The 15,506-nt window shown below is 37.2% G+C and overlaps 1 protein-coding gene across 2 annotated transcripts in view; it reads left to right on the forward strand.

Moving 5' to 3' along the window:
• INPP5F (inositol polyphosphate-5-phosphatase F) overlaps nt 1-15,506 on the forward strand; it is an 80,032-nt gene that overhangs the window by 50,619 nt on the left and 13,907 nt on the right. Inside the window, exons 4-12 of one of the 2 annotated variants that reach the window (XM_069461151.1) lie at nt 3,952-4,080; nt 4,297-4,464; nt 4,584-4,640; nt 6,880-7,078; nt 7,638-7,817; nt 8,674-8,741; nt 13,313-13,437; nt 14,249-14,326; nt 15,242-15,362. In XM_069461151.1, the coding sequence (XP_069317252.1) occupies nt 3,952-4,080; nt 4,297-4,464; nt 4,584-4,640; nt 6,880-7,078; nt 7,638-7,817; nt 8,674-8,741; nt 13,313-13,437; nt 14,249-14,326; nt 15,242-15,362 (1,125 nt within the window). The remainder of the gene's footprint in view (nt 1-3,951; nt 4,081-4,296; nt 4,465-4,583; nt 4,641-6,879; nt 7,079-7,637; nt 7,818-8,673; nt 8,742-13,312; nt 13,438-14,248; nt 14,327-15,241; nt 15,363-15,506) is intronic. The other variant, XM_069461152.1, reaches the window with a different exon arrangement.

Below are 15,506 nucleotides of genomic sequence, written 5' to 3' on the forward strand. Positions count from 1 at the left end.
AGAAAAACAGGAAAACAAAGAAGACATTGCCAGGCTTTTTAAGAAGCATCTTCATAGACTGTAAATGGAACAGTAGATCGAACTAAAGTCTGGCCTTCTGGGTCTAGATCCAGAAGCCGGCAGTAGCAGGTGGAAATTTGGCCCCTACACAGTAAAGGGGGCGAAAAAGGGCTTCACGGGAGGTGGGAGCCTGGAGCCATGCTTAGTACCTGAAGCTTGGTGCTCAGGTAGAGCTCCCAGGTCATGAGAGGTGGCTGTCAGACTGTCTGCACTGAGTAGGATAATCCTGCGTAAAGAATCTCCTGCCTGCTGTGCCAGGAGCACTTCCATGGAGAAGCGCTGGTCTGGCCAAAAGATAAAGATCTGAGTTAACACAGTAGCAGTGGGCATGAAGTGGTTGGGGTTGGTAGGAGAACTTAAAGGAGAATAATGGAAGATGACTCCAAGTTGTCTTGCTTAGGTAGTCCAGTGAGTGTGATGTAGTCTGTAGCTGACACAGGGCATACAAAAGAAAGGACAAGATTTGGGAAACAGATTTCGGTCAGTTTTGGAGATGCTGCGTTGGAGGGACGAGTGTGTCTCAGTGAGAGGGAGGTGTCATATATAAGGGTCTCAAGCTCAGAATGAACAAGTGGGGTTAACAAGCATAGTACTAGTTAAAATGAGGAAAGAAGGTGACATTTTCTAGACAGAGCAGGGAGAATGACAAGAGAGCTGAGGATAGATGGTTGAGAACACCATCACGTTTAGAGACAGAAAGACATCAACAGAGGAAACAGAAGGAGCAGCTACAGGTGGGGGAAGAACTTTCCCTCAGATGGGTGTCATGGAGACCAGAGGAGGAGACAAAAGGGAGTGGTCATCAGTGCCCTACGTTTACGTTTCTCTCTTTTTCTGAGTTGAGGAAGCCTGAGCCATTTCCTTGGAGCCTTCACTCTTTGAGCTCTCTCAGTCCCACTATAGTCCTCAGAATTCCAGGGACTGTGACAGACAGTGTTTGTATCCTACTGACTCTTGGAGTGGATTCCAGGATTGAGGAATGGATCTAAACAAAAGATTCTGGCATACGTAAACATGTCAGTAGGTGTTAGGAAAGGGGCTGTTAGAAGGAGAGAGGCTGGGAGAGGAGAAAGGGGTGAATGATGAGGCAAGGTCCTGACCCTCGAGGAGGACGGACTCGTCCTTCCGAGGGTGAGGATGTGGGTGCAGACCGGGCGTGCCACTGCAGGTGTACTTCAGGATAGCTGAGCTCTGATGTATTCCTGGTGGGGAGTGTTGCTGCCTTGAATGCTCTTAAGGGATAACTATGTCTGGCAACTGCATAATATCTTGCTTTGAATATTAAAATTGCAATAATGTATAACTAGGTTTGGGGCATGTTTTCAGATATTTAAAAGAAAGTGTTGTGAATGACTAAATAATTACCAACATTCTGTATAAAAATTGCTATCCAACAATTGCTTAGTGCCACAAGCAAAGCAGCAGCAGGGACTAAAGGGAGAGCAGCTTTTAAAAACTGCTTCTCTGCTGCCACAGTGATGCCATATCAAGGAGGGTGGGGTGTGTACCATGTGGTCCTGGAAGCAGGGGAGTGATGGTTTCCCCAGGACTACTATGTGCCCCATATGTGGATATGGCGTTCCACTTGTGTTTGTATTAACAGCATCAGAGCCCGTTCATTCATTTAACAAATATTTATTGAAACCTCCAGTGCCAGGCACTGCTAAGGCACTGGAGATATTAGTCCACAGAACAAGGATCCCTGCCATTATGGAGCTTATGTATAGAAAGGGGAGACAGCTCATAAACATCAATGTGATAATTACATAGCATGTTAGAAAGTAACACATGCTAATGGAAATAGAAGTTGAGCACAGTGAGGGTAGTGGAGGGGGAGTGCCCAGGAGTGGAGACTGGCAAGATATCTGGGGAGAGGGCATTTGGGCAGAAAGAACAGCGACCCTGGGGTGGGAGCATCCTGGCACGCTGAGGAGTAGCAGGGAGGCCAGTGTGGGTGGAGTGAGAGCACGGGAGGGAGGGGAGGAGGTGAGGGTGGTGGAGGTGAAGGTCTGGTCTTGGATATACCGAGTCAGGTCTTGAGACATAATGAGTTGGAGATGCCTGGTGGAAACCCAAGTGGAAACATTGGGATATGTGAGGCTGGAGTTTGGGGAGCAAGCTGGGCTGGAAATACACATTTGGGAGAGAGGGGCTGGCACATGGGTGGTATTTGAAGCCGCGAGACTGAATGAAGTCACTGAAGGAGTGAATGCAAATGGAGAAAGGGACCAAGGACTGAACCTCGGGGAGCCTGGACATCAAGAAGTCAGGTGGTTGGAAAGGATCGAGTTGAAGAGATAGAGGGGCCCCCAGTGGAAGCCAAGGGCAGCCGTGTATCAGGACGAGGGAGTGAGGAGCCATGAGATGCTACTGAGAGGTTAAGATAAGAACCAAGAGCTGACCGTTGGGTTTAGAAGTGGAGGTCATTGATCATGCTGAAGATAGCAGGTTGAGAGAGTGGTCGGGGGGCCAAAGCCAGATTGGAGTGGGCTGGGGAGAGAGAACAGGGCGAGTGGGGCTGGAGGTGGCGGGGAGTACAAAGTGCGGGGCTGCTGGCTAGCTGAGGAAGAGGCCGCGCGGAGGTGTGGAGAGGCGAGCAACGCCCACCTGTGTGCTGGCCAGACGGATCAGGGCAGGGCAAGGAGAGGTTTGGTTCTTTGCTCCTTCCTCCCCTTCAGCTCAAGATCGTGTTAATTTTGCTTATTTGGAGGAAAATTAAGTTAGCTCAGTTTTGGCAGTAGGACTATAAATCTTTTCTGCCTCATCTTTAGTTCCTTTGTCTTTAATGGTAGGGCAGTAGCAGTTTAAAGCTGCATGAAACCCGTGTGAATGCTTTTAGTTTTTGATAGCTGTCATTTTGAAAGGCATAAATTTAGCTGGAGATTCCATTGCATCTGAAAACTTGGTCCTGTTATTTGTCTCTACTTTTAAATTTGATAAAACAGGGATGATCTCTTTGTTTTTTTTAATAATCAAGACTTGAACTAGCTTTTGTTCTCCTCATTTATCATCTGTTAATAGTTATCTTGTAAGTAAAACACTAGTAATAAGCATTTAGTAACTATTAGCTCTTGCTAGGAGTCTGCCTCTTAGTGTAGCAATAAAATTAGTTTGTTGACAAAAATGGAATTGGTCTGTGTATTTTTAATAGACTTCTTGTGTACCTTTGAGAATATTTGTTTTGTGTGTTGAGCCACATGAAATTATATGTGAAACCCTTGACTTTCTTTAGAGCCCTCCATGGGTTCTCTTAACATAGCCACGTTCCCATTGTCTTCCTCACCTCTGTCAGTGGGCCTGCACATTTCCTGCAGCCCCCAATTACTGCTTCTTCAAATTTTTAACTACTCTCTCTGGACCCAAAGCGTGTGTTATAAGCTGATTTCATTAGTGAGGATGGGAGGCGAGCGAGTGGTTGAAATGTCCAGCTTTTGAGATTCCCCTAGAGCAGACTCTTAAGACATCTTCTCAACCAGAACACTCAGTTAATTAGCATGAATGAATATTCAGCACAGATACCTGTAAAGTGATGACCCTGAAGCACAGCAAATGTGTATTTTCAACATTTTTATTCCTAGATGCTAATTTTCAAAGCCTTAGTAACCTCAACCAGAACATTTTATTCTTCAGTTACATTAGATAAGAACTTATCATTGTGATCCTAACCTGAATTTTCCACCTCTAAATCCTAAGTATATGCTGCCCTGTATTTTTGTGTCTTCTGCTCGTGGCTTTCTGGTTTGGAAACCACAGCTGCGTTTCCGTCAGTTGTCTACTAGGTCATTTTAATCAAATGCATGAGTAGTAGCATTCACTTCTGCACTCCAACTTGAACATTTAACAAGCAGATATAAGTAATAACAAATCATCTTTCTCTTCCTAATTATTTAGCTCTGTAAGAAGCATCACTTTGGGATTAACAAACCAGAGAAGATTATACCATCTCCCGATGACTCGAAGTTTCTACTGAAGACCTTTACACATATTAAATCCAATGTGTCTGCTCCTAATAAAAAGAAAGTAAGAATTTAATTGATACAGGCTTTGAATTTATCTTTAATTTTAAATTGAGGAGTAATTTTCCTCTCAGTAAATTTATTTTCAAACCATTTGTTATATTGAAGTACTGTCTGCTCATGTCCTTGGGATTATTTTCACTTCTCTCCTTGGAAGTCACGTATTATCCACAAAATACTTTCCATTTAATTCCTGTAGTAATAGATTCATTTCTTACAGGTTAAGGAAAGTAAAGAAAAAGAAAAGTTGGAGAGAAGATTACTTGAGGAGTTGCTGAAGATGTTCATGGACTCGGAATCCTTTTACTACAGCTTGACCTATGACCTGACCAATTCGGTGCAGAGACAGAGCGCTGGGGAGAGGGATGGCCGGCCCCTTTGGCAAAAGGTACCACTCACAGCTCAAAGAACAGGGTTTACCCTCTGGAACAAATGATGGCCTGTTTGGGCTTTTATGGGAAAACTGAAATACTGTGTTTCTGAACTGTTTTTCTCTACCTTTTCTAGGTTGATGATCGATTTTTTTGGAATAAATATATGATACAAGACCTTACTGAGATTGGTGTGAGTAGTTGTTTTTTAAATGTCCTAAATTTATAGTTGTTAAATGAGTGTTTTTTAATTGCATTAAGATAAATTTTATTTATCTTTTTACTTATATTTTAATTTTTTAGAGACAGGGCCTCACTCTGTTGCCCATAGCTCACTGCAGCCTCAAACTCCTGGGCTGAAGTGATCCTCCCATCTCAGCCTCCCAAGTAGCTAGGACTATATGTGCGTGCCACCATGCCCAGCTATTTTTTTTCTTTTATAAAATAAATTTTAAAATCTCACTGGAATGTTTTCCCCTATAGAATGGGAATCATTTAGCTAGGGAAAACCAAGGCATTATTTTAAGGCACTTTACAATTCCATTGCCTACCCATAGGCCTATCTTTTTAGCAGGTTCCTATAGGTTAGGAGTGGTTTAAGACTGTGGAGCTAATGTCTATAGCATTTCCTGTAAGAGGTATTTTGTTTGTCCTGGGGTTGTTGAAGCCCAGTTTTTCTGTAATGATACCAGTCATTTACCTTCCCTGACCTCTGTTTTCTCACCTGGGAATGGGAGTAGACAACTCTCTAAGGCCATTCCAGTGCTGCTAGTATTCGATTCAGGGAAGACACAGAATATGGTGACATTATTGCACGAAATTGCTTCTGGTTTGATGATTACTTTCTTCCTCAGCTCTGTCGCTTATGTTGGAAAATTATGACTGTCCAAAGACAGTTCGTTCATTTGATCAGTATATTTATGGAAGGCCTGCTGTGTGTCACTTACTGTTTTGGACACTTAAACAGAGCAGGCAAATAGCTGAATAGGACGATGTATTTTTTTTCTTAACCTTTCAGAAATTTCAAAGCTTCTTTCTTGCTGTTTCTCCCCCTTAGTGGTGGTTAGCATAAATGATTTTTACTTTATCTAGCGGTGTCTGCCACCAGATATCTATCATGTCTCTATTGAGAATGAGTCATGAGATTGTTTCACTTCTGTTTATGATGCTGATCAAACTATGACATCAAAACCCAGTGATAGAAGAGACAATAAGGGCACCTGTAATGAGCATTTGTCCTGTATGCCGACAGTATTGAGCTTTAAAAACATTTTGCAGTTTTTGGCAGATGCTTTTCCATTACCATTTAAAACTGACAACTCAAAATAAAGGTGACATACATTTCAACATACATTTCTCTGTTCTGTCAAGTGTTTTGCATTTATTGCTAGAACAAAAATATAAATAATGGCAATGGTGATAAGAAAAATGAATGCAGATAGTCCCTTCACCTCACTATTTTTAACTCTAGCAGCCTTCCTGAGATCTTATCTGCAGGCCTCAGAAAACAAAACAAAACTGTGAGATGGGACCTGGAGTAGCTGGTGATGGAAGAAGATGTGGATTTGGAGTTAATGCTGAGATTAAGGCTGGGTACTGCTTATGGAGATAAGAGGAAAAGCAGGACTCCAGAACGACTGTCTGGAGCATTTTTTATCCTGTTCTGTCTGTGCGTGCCATCAGTTGAGAACTCTGAGTATTCTGAATCTGAAAGACACAGAAGAGGATATCTTTAACTTTAATCAATACTCTCCTAATTATATTGGGTGACATTTTAAAATACATTTATGGAAAGGAGCTTTTTTCCGGTTCATTTACTACTTAGATTGTAGCTTGTTTTAGCGTGTGAAGCAGGTTTTTTTCTACACTAGAAAATAAAGTAGACCTATGTGTTTCATAGTAAAGTGATCAGAGTTGGCTGTATTTTATTAAAGGCTTAATACAACTGGGAGTTGAGAATCAGTCTTTAAGCTTTATTTTTCTATACCAATAGGGATAATCATGATAGCTACATTAGTTAAATACCATGTGGCAGGCACTGTGCTAAACACTTGATGTGTATTATCCATTTAATCTTCACAACAACCTTGTGAGGTAGTTGTTATTTCTATCTCACAGAGGAGGACAGCGAGGTACAGTGAGGGTGGTTCCCCTCAGTGAGTTAGTAAGTGGTGGAGCTTGGATTTGTACCCAGCAGTGTGACTTCTATGCTGTGTTCCCTCTCAGCTCTTTTTGAATTATCACCATAAAGAAAAGGAGAGACCCTCCCTCCTTCCCTGCCTTCCATAGTGTTCTCTAATAAGCAGAGAATATGGTTGAAGGATAGAAGGTTTCTGCTTCTAATAAACTGACAAACATGCTGGCTACTGTTTGGATTTAAGAAAGCAGCAGTGCTGTACAGAATAGAAACAATATATTAATATTATTTTCAGACACCAGATGTGGACTTTTGGATTATCCCCATTATCCAAGGTTTTGTGCAGATTGAAGAACTTGTGGTTAATTATAATGAATCATCTGATGATGAGAAAAGCAGCCCAGAGACCCCGCCTCAGGAGTCCACCTGTGTAGATGACATTCACCCACGATTTCTAGTGGCTCTCATTTCACGCCGAAGTAGGCACAGAGCAGGTGAGTAGAGGGCTGTAATAGCATGCAAATCAAATCCTGGCAAGAATGGAAGAGCTGCAGATGTGTTGAAATGCTAATGACAGTAATGGATTTGGAAGCATAGTTGGCCTCAGAGTGCTTGGTGACTCTAAATACTGTGCAGTAATTGGAGACTAATTTTTGAGGAGGGATGAATAGGGGAGTGTTAGCAAAATAAGAAAGAAAAGGAGGTACATAGTAAATATAGAGAGAGAAGAGAAGAAAATCGCTTGGGATGTGCTTTTGCATACCAGCATTCCAACTGACAGCCTGTATCACAGTGATAAATCCTTCCTGAGTGCTAATACCATTGGGAAAACTCTTCTCTTTTAGTTCAGAGGAACTATCTTAGCTTCAACTTGTTAAAAATGATGATGCGTACAGTTGTGATTTTGGGTAAGTTGATACTGCTCTGCTTGGCAGTTGCACATTTAATCCCCAAGGCTTTCCTGGAAGATACACATTTGATTAGGAAGAGTAATCCAGTCAGACTAAAAAAATTTTTTAAAATGTTGCTGAATTCTGTTTTAAATCTTTTCAGGAATGCGTTACAAACGAAGAGGTGTGGATAAAAATGGAAATGTTGCAAATTATGTGGAGACAGAGCAGTTAATTCACGTTCATAACCATACGCTGTCATTTGTTCAAACACGAGGCTCTGTGCCTGTCTTTTGGAGCCAAGTTGGGTATCGATATAATCCAAGACCTCGTCTGGACAGAAGTAAGCATGTCAAGTATTTGGTTTGCAAATGATGATTTCAAATAGAAGATTTTTTTAAAAAATTAGATACCTGATAGGTTTGGATTTGCTTTGCCAGATATTTCATTCAAAATAATAATTTGTATTGGGAAATGTAATAATCACTGGAGTAATAATTGACTAAGTCATTTATTTAACAGTAAAAAATTTCTTTAATAAATCAAAACAACTTATTTCACAGATTTAAATTGCTCTTGCTTTAAAGAATACTCTGTTGAATGTTCAACTTTGGAAAAGAGTAAAGATAGAAAATATTTGTAGAAGCAGAAAATGTCTTAAGATGGAATCTACCAAAAATCCATAAGATGGCTTTACTCAAATATTTCTTCATAATAGTTTTTTTTTTTTTAAATATTGAGCATTTAATTTCTTCCAGTATTTTAACTTTAGTATTGGAATAGCTAAATCATTTAAATCTAATAAGATTACTAAATGAAGTTGATTTTTAAAAATAGTTATATTTGTCTCTCAAAACTCAATTTGTATTTGCGAGAGTTCAGTATAACTTGATTTTTTAAAATGTTTTATTGGGGTTTTTATTCTTGTAAGCCACATAGAACCTTTTTGGAGAAGTAGACTGATACATAATCTCATAATTTCAAAGTGTGCACTTTCAGATATGTTTTAGTTTAGTCTAATAGGGAAAAAAATCGGATCTTTGGCTTAGCATTTCACTTTAAAATGATGGTTTTAAGACAATTTTCTTACATTTGGACTGTCAATAAATTATTTAAAATTAAGAGTAAAGATGGAATAGACACTGATATCTGTTTTAAACATGGGAAGGAAAAAAAGATTTTGTATCACTTCTTTGTAGGTGAAAAGGAAACTGTTGCCTATTTCTGTGCCCATTTCGAAGAACAACTGAAAATTTACAAAAAACAGGTGGGCTTTGATCTGTAGTAGTAAATGTTCCTTAATATTTAGAAATGACTGTGTATCTCTTTAAATTTCATGAAAATAACATTGTACTATTCATAATTAAAATAGCATTTATCATGAAGTTAAAAAACACATAAGCTAAGAGTATTCTTAATATTCTTTAAGAATAATCATTGAGTCAGATACTTTAGACTGTGTTTGGATAACGTAAAGAGATTAGACTGTTATCAGTTAATTATTACAATCCAAGAAGTATCTAGACTAAGAATTGAAAGTCATCCCTCAGTACCACCTATAGTTCTGCCTCCTGGAAATAACAATTTGGTGTGTATCTTTCAATATCTTTTTTTCTCTGCCCATATGTATTCATACACTCAATATAGGAATGCAATCATATAAACCGAAATCAGTTGAAAACTGTTAGGTGAAATACAAGTTCGGTCATTTCCATACAAGGTTAATATGTAACAGTCAGTAACCCTCTTATCCATTAGTAATGACCAGTCTGAATGTGTAATGCCGTGGAATGTATAATGAATGTGTAATGCATTTTTCTTACAGCAACAGAAATAAAACAGGCAGAAGTACCCTAAAATGTAATAAACTTACAAAAAAATACCATGTATATGGAGAAGAAAAAAAAAAAAAGAATTACTGAAGAACACAAAAGAAACCCTGACTTAAATGGAGAGGAAATACCATGTTTCCTGGAAGGGAAGACTCAATATTGAATAGATTTTAGTTCTTCCCAAATTAATATATAGATTTTATGCAATCCCAAACAAAATCTCAGCAGGGAAATAGAAAGCAAACCCTTAGATTTAAGAAATTTATGAAGTCTGATACTAAGAGATAAAGGCAGGCATTTGAGTTTCAAAAGGAGAATTTCACGTTGTTAGAAAGAGCATAAGTTGGTACAGCCATTTTTGTATAGCATTATCAATTAAACATGCTTATACTGTTTAACCCAGTGATTTTACTTTTTGAAAGCTATCCTATATGCCCTTTATAAAAATCAGTTGAGATGGATTATGGATTTAAATGTGAAAAGTTTAAACAATGAAGCTTTTAGAGGAAAATATAGAATATCTTTTTGACCATGAGTCTTAAATAGAACTTAAGAAAGCACTATTGTCCCGTGTTTTCAATGTATTGTTATTTATCACATATTTTATTAGTTTAATAAAGGCTAATGCCCATTTAGGAAATAGTTTTTGTTTTAAAAACAATAACACTGTAATGAAAAACATTGATAAATTTGACTTTAAATTTATTTTTATTAAAACTTATTTAATTTTAAATATTTAAATACTATAAATGTTATTTATTAAAACTTTGTTAAAATTAAATAGGGCTTTAACCATAATGAAAAAAATTGATAAGTTTGACTTTATTAAAATAAAGAACTGCTGTTTATTAAAAGACATCATTAAGAGAATGGAAAGGCAGTTCACAAAGTAAGATATTTAAGATTTTTGGTGGCCTATATGTGACAACGATCTCATATCTAGAGTATATTTTTTAAAACTTTAAATCCATTTAAAAAGATGTGCAACCCCAAAGAAGACTGTACAAAAGAATTGAGCAGATTCTTCATGAACAATTATATCCAGAAAGGCAATAAACATATGAAAAGATGTTCTACTTCAGTAATTATCAGAGAAATGCAAATTAAAACCACCACTCACACAATGGAATGGCTAAAATAAAAAAGATGGGAAATACCAAGTTTTGGCAAGGATGCGGAGCAATTCGAACTTTAATAGATAAAAATTTTAATTTATCCAAGAGAGATGTGTCCAGTCAAGGAGGCATGTACAAGAACATTCATTGTAGCATAGAAACAACCACATCATTCATCCTGAAAACAGTGGGTAAATAAAGTATGGCATATCTCAAGGATTGATTATAAATGCGTAAAAAGAATGAGGTAGATCTATGTGTACTTACATGGAAAGATCTTAAAATCACATTTTGGAGTGAGACGAGAAAATACTATAATGGCATATGGTATGTTAATCACTTAAAATCCCACGAAACAAAATCGTGTCATTTTTACATATATGTGGTTATCTTCCATTTATTCCATCTGTGTCTACACACATATGGCATGCACATTTACATAGAGATGCAGTATGTGAGCTGAAAGAGCACACACCCAGCTGATAACAGGAGTTACCTCCAGGGAGGGCCGTGGGATTGGGTTGTGGTCAGGAGGGATTTTACCTTATTCTACATTTGAATTTCTTTCAATGTGAATAAATTAGTGTAATTAGCAATATGTGTAATTATAAGTGTTAATAGTTACATTTAAAATGTGGTTTATTCTTTGTAACATACAATCTTAAAAATGAGACAGTAGTAAGGTGTATAAGCAAAGGAAATAACCACTTCCCATGCTTGTCCCTGTTCCCTCTTGACTTTCACATCAATTTTATAGGTGTGTGTATTGAGCAGACACTTTCTGATTTCTAACAGTACCCCAGCAGTGTTCATTTATCTACCTTCTCCTGGCTGATTACTTTCCAGGGCGCTGGGCCCACGGTTGGTCTGACTCAGCCGTGGTGACACCATTGCTCTTGCCGGTGATTGGTTTAGGCGAGGGCCTATGTGTGTTCACCGGGGATTTGGCCAGTGAAGTATGATGTGGGGGAACTGTCCCATAGGAGGCTTCTGGGGAAAGGTTTCCTGCTCTAATAAAAAGAGACACAGGAACCAATAGTCCCCCTGTGGTTGCTGTATCTGAGTTTGATGTGGAACTGCTGCAGCTATGTCAAGACTGTGCAGGAACAAGCCCCAGGATAAATAGTGAGCTGGCAGAATAAATGTACTGGGAACCCCTGAATTAAGCCATTCTAGAACATGCTATCTCCAGACTTGTTCTGAGCTTTGAGTCAATTATTTGTCATTTGCAGGAAAAAACACCTTGACACGTGCATATAAACAATTCAAAATAGAAATAAAAAGAGGGCTTTACCATATATGCTATTCTGCACCTGTTTTCACTTAAGATCTAATGGCTGTTATTTAATCATTTCTCCATTGGTAGACCTTTAGGATATACTAGTTATTTTTGCTATTATAAAAATTATTCAAAAAACATCTTTTATTTATTTTGGGACACAAATGTCCCAAAATAAATACATTTCTGGAAATGACATTGCCAGATCAAACAGTATATATATTTAAAGTTGATACCTACCACTCTGTTGCTCCCAAAAAGATCAAACCAGTTTTTACTCCCGGCAACAGTAGTTCCCCACATATACACCAATGCTGTCTGCATTTAGTATTCACATTTGCCTGTGTAGAGGTGAGAACTAGTTTTCTGTTTTAAAATTTGCATTCCTTTGACTATTAAAAAACTTACAGTTTCATGTTTATTGGCTGTTTGTATATTTTCTCATGTGAATCTCCTGTATCCTTTGTCTACTTTTTTCCCTTATTGAATTTATAGCACTCTTTATATATTATTGATTTTTATGTTGCAGATATATTCTGCTGGGTATTACTTTGATTTTTTTTTTTTTTTTTTTTTTACCTTTGCTTATCCTGTCATTTGGTACACAGGCTTAAAATTTTTGTGTTATCACATCTGCCCCTCTTTTCCTTTATGCCCTCTGAGTGTTGTGTTATGCTTAGAAAGTCTTGCCCCACCCTACAATTAAGGAAACATTAAAATTTTCTTCTAGCTCTTTTATAACTTGAAGAAAAAATATTTAGATCATTAATGCATCTAGAATTTTGTGCATAATTAATGAGATGTTGGGAGCTGATGTAAGCTACTCCCCATATAGATAATTTATCCCAATACCATTTATAGAATAGTCCATGTTTGCCTCCACAGTGGTCTTGTTAGCATATCTTAGATTCCTCAGTGTACATAGATCTGTCTCTACTGAGTCATTTGTCTATTTCTACACTAGTACCACAGTTTCAGTTGCTATAGATTTAGAGTATATTTTTCTCTCCAATGGGGTAAGTCCCCTTTATTATTATTAGTTTGCAAATTTTTTCCACATATTTACTCTTACAGATGAACTTTAGAATTAACTTGTCAAGTTGATAAAAAGATCCTGATTGAATTTTGGTTGGGATTGTTGAGTGTATAGATTAATTTGGGGAAACTTGACATCTTTACAATATTGAATCTTGCCATCCATCAACATGGTATGTATTTCCATTTATTCAGATTTTCTTTTATGTATTTCAGCATATTTTCTTTTATAGTGTTCAGTATGTAGGTTTTATATATTTCTTTTTAAATTATTCTGGATATTTAAAATATTTGCTGTTATAAATGACCTTGTTTTCATTATGTATTCTGGCTGGTTTATTGCAGATATATAGAAAAACTATTAATGCTACTGATATAAGCAATTCTGGTAAACTTAAATTTATGAAACAAATGAAAATTTAATTTTATAGGGAAAAACTGATGCTTGAGTGGATTACTTTCTAAGCATGGCTATAAAATATTTCTAAAATATAATTCCAAATAAATCATTTAAAAATCACACTGTGATTCTATTGTCTAATTAAATTTAATTTTTTCCTTTTCTTTACTCTTACAGGTTATTATTAACTTGGTAGACCAGGCAGGAAGAGAGAAAATTATTGGTGACGCTTACCTGAAGCAAGTGTTGCTCTTTAACAACTCACACCTCACTTACGTTTCATTTGACTTCCATGAGCACTGGTAAGATCACTTCTGAGATGAGTTTTGATCAGTTGCAATGTTTGTGGTAGATACTGCCCCAGGGACCTTAGCTTTAGCTTCTCTTCTCTGCTGGGAAGAAAAAATTTTTTCTCCTCGTTGTTAGAAAGGGAAGTGTAGCATTTGTTTACATAGTCTTAATTTTCATATGGGCTTTATTTTGGCTCAAATTTTGAGTTACTTGTTCCCAAAATATTTAGTCTTTCTCTTCCAAAATGACGTGGAGACTTATAGTTCCGTTTTTACTTTAATCACACCAGTTAAAGAACTTCTGGTGCATTTCCTTTCTGCTTGAGTCTGAGCAGAAGTAATGGAGTTTCCTTACTTAAAAATTACCCAGCTGGCTCATCTTCATGCTCTGTTAGTAATATTTCTTTCCCTGTGGATAAACTGCACTAGGGTTTGCTCTGGAAAAATAATCTGTGAATTATTTTGATGGTGCTTTTAACTTGTGTGTATTCTGAGAACAAGTTTCTTTTGTCATAATCCTGACTCTGATTTGGGTTAATTTACCTAGGTATTAGAAATTTGATGGGGAAAGAAGCTTTTGATATCTGTAATAATACGTTTCAATGTATTCTTAAGCATGCTTTTTTCCACAATGCAGAATAATTAAAAAACATTTATATAATTGTCCATATAACATATAGTAGTAATAACCTCACATACATACCGTAATAATTCTTCTTAATTTTTCCAAGCTACCTTAAATGTCATATCTTAAGTAAGTTTTCAAAAAATAATTCTGTCATCATATTAAAGATTTTTTTGTTTCCTTTGGCATGGGCTTTAGCCGAGGGATGAAGTTTGAGAATGTTCAAACACTCACAGATGCCATTTATGACATTATTCTGGACATGAAGTGGTGTTGGTGGGTATTTCATAACAAGTCATTTTGACAAACTCTTGGTCTGTGAAATATATGTATTTGTCTAGTACCACTAAGCATTAAAATAATAGCAGCATGCTGAGAAAGCTTTGTTTGCTCTGCTTCCCAGTTCCTATTCTTCTTTTCGAGAGAATGTCATTGATCATAGGCGTGTTAGCTTTGAACAGGGAGAAGGTGTCATGCAGTCGGGCAAAATGAAGTGAAATGCTCTGTGGCCGTTCTTTAAGGACATAAGTTTATTTGTTCTCTTGCTCTGTGGTCCACGTTTTATCTTTCTCCTCTTTCTCACCATCCCTAAGATGGAAGGCTTAGAGGTACTTAGTCTCAGTTTTTAGGCATTTCAAAATTATCAGAAAAGGGAAATGATTCTCAGACTACAGGAGGCATAAATTGGCTTAAAGGACAGGAGAGAACATTCGATTAGATTTGAAGACTATGCGGGTGGCCAGAGAAATTAGATGAGCAAGGCATGCTGCATGACTCCTCCCTGGGTGGTAAAGTAAATTAGTCTTTTTCAGATAGTTGAGATGCATTTCTACTTTGAGTCAAAAGGAACAAGATGTTTTAAAGTACCTTCTGGTTTTTAAGTGTGTAGGAAAGCATAATTTGGGGTCTTGTCAGCTCTGCCTGGTAGTTGTAGGACTTGGTAATAGTCACTCTTTCTTCCCCTCAGTTGTGTGTTTTTTAAGTGGGGATAATAATATATTCCTTGCCAAGTTATTGTGTAAATTAACAATAATGTCTATAAAGGATTCAGTAATGCCCGGCACATAATGATATTCCAAGCAAATTGATAGCTAATGCTGCTATTATTATTGTTATGCTTTAAAGAACTGTCTTTTGAAAAACATATTAAAGTTATTATATTGTTAAATAATCCATACTATTTTTGAAAAGGGTTGACGAAGCCGGGGTAATATGTAAACAAGAAGGGATTTTTCGCGTTAATTGTATGGACTGCCTGGATCGCACCAACGTGGTTCAAGCTGCCATTTCAAGAGTGGTCATGGAACAGCAGGTAATTTAGAGTCCGTTGGATTGTAGATACTTATTTAATAAATGCTTTGTCTCACGAGTACTTAAATAACTAGAATCTTTTTCTTATTCTTTCTCTTTTTTCCCAATACTTGCAGTATGAGAACTTTTTCAAAAATCAAATGAT

The sequence above is a fragment of the Eulemur rufifrons genome, chromosome 28, assembly GCF_041146395.1.
Source record: "Eulemur rufifrons isolate Redbay chromosome 28, OSU_ERuf_1, whole genome shotgun sequence".
NCBI lineage: Eukaryota > Metazoa > Chordata > Mammalia > Primates > Lemuridae > Eulemur > Eulemur rufifrons.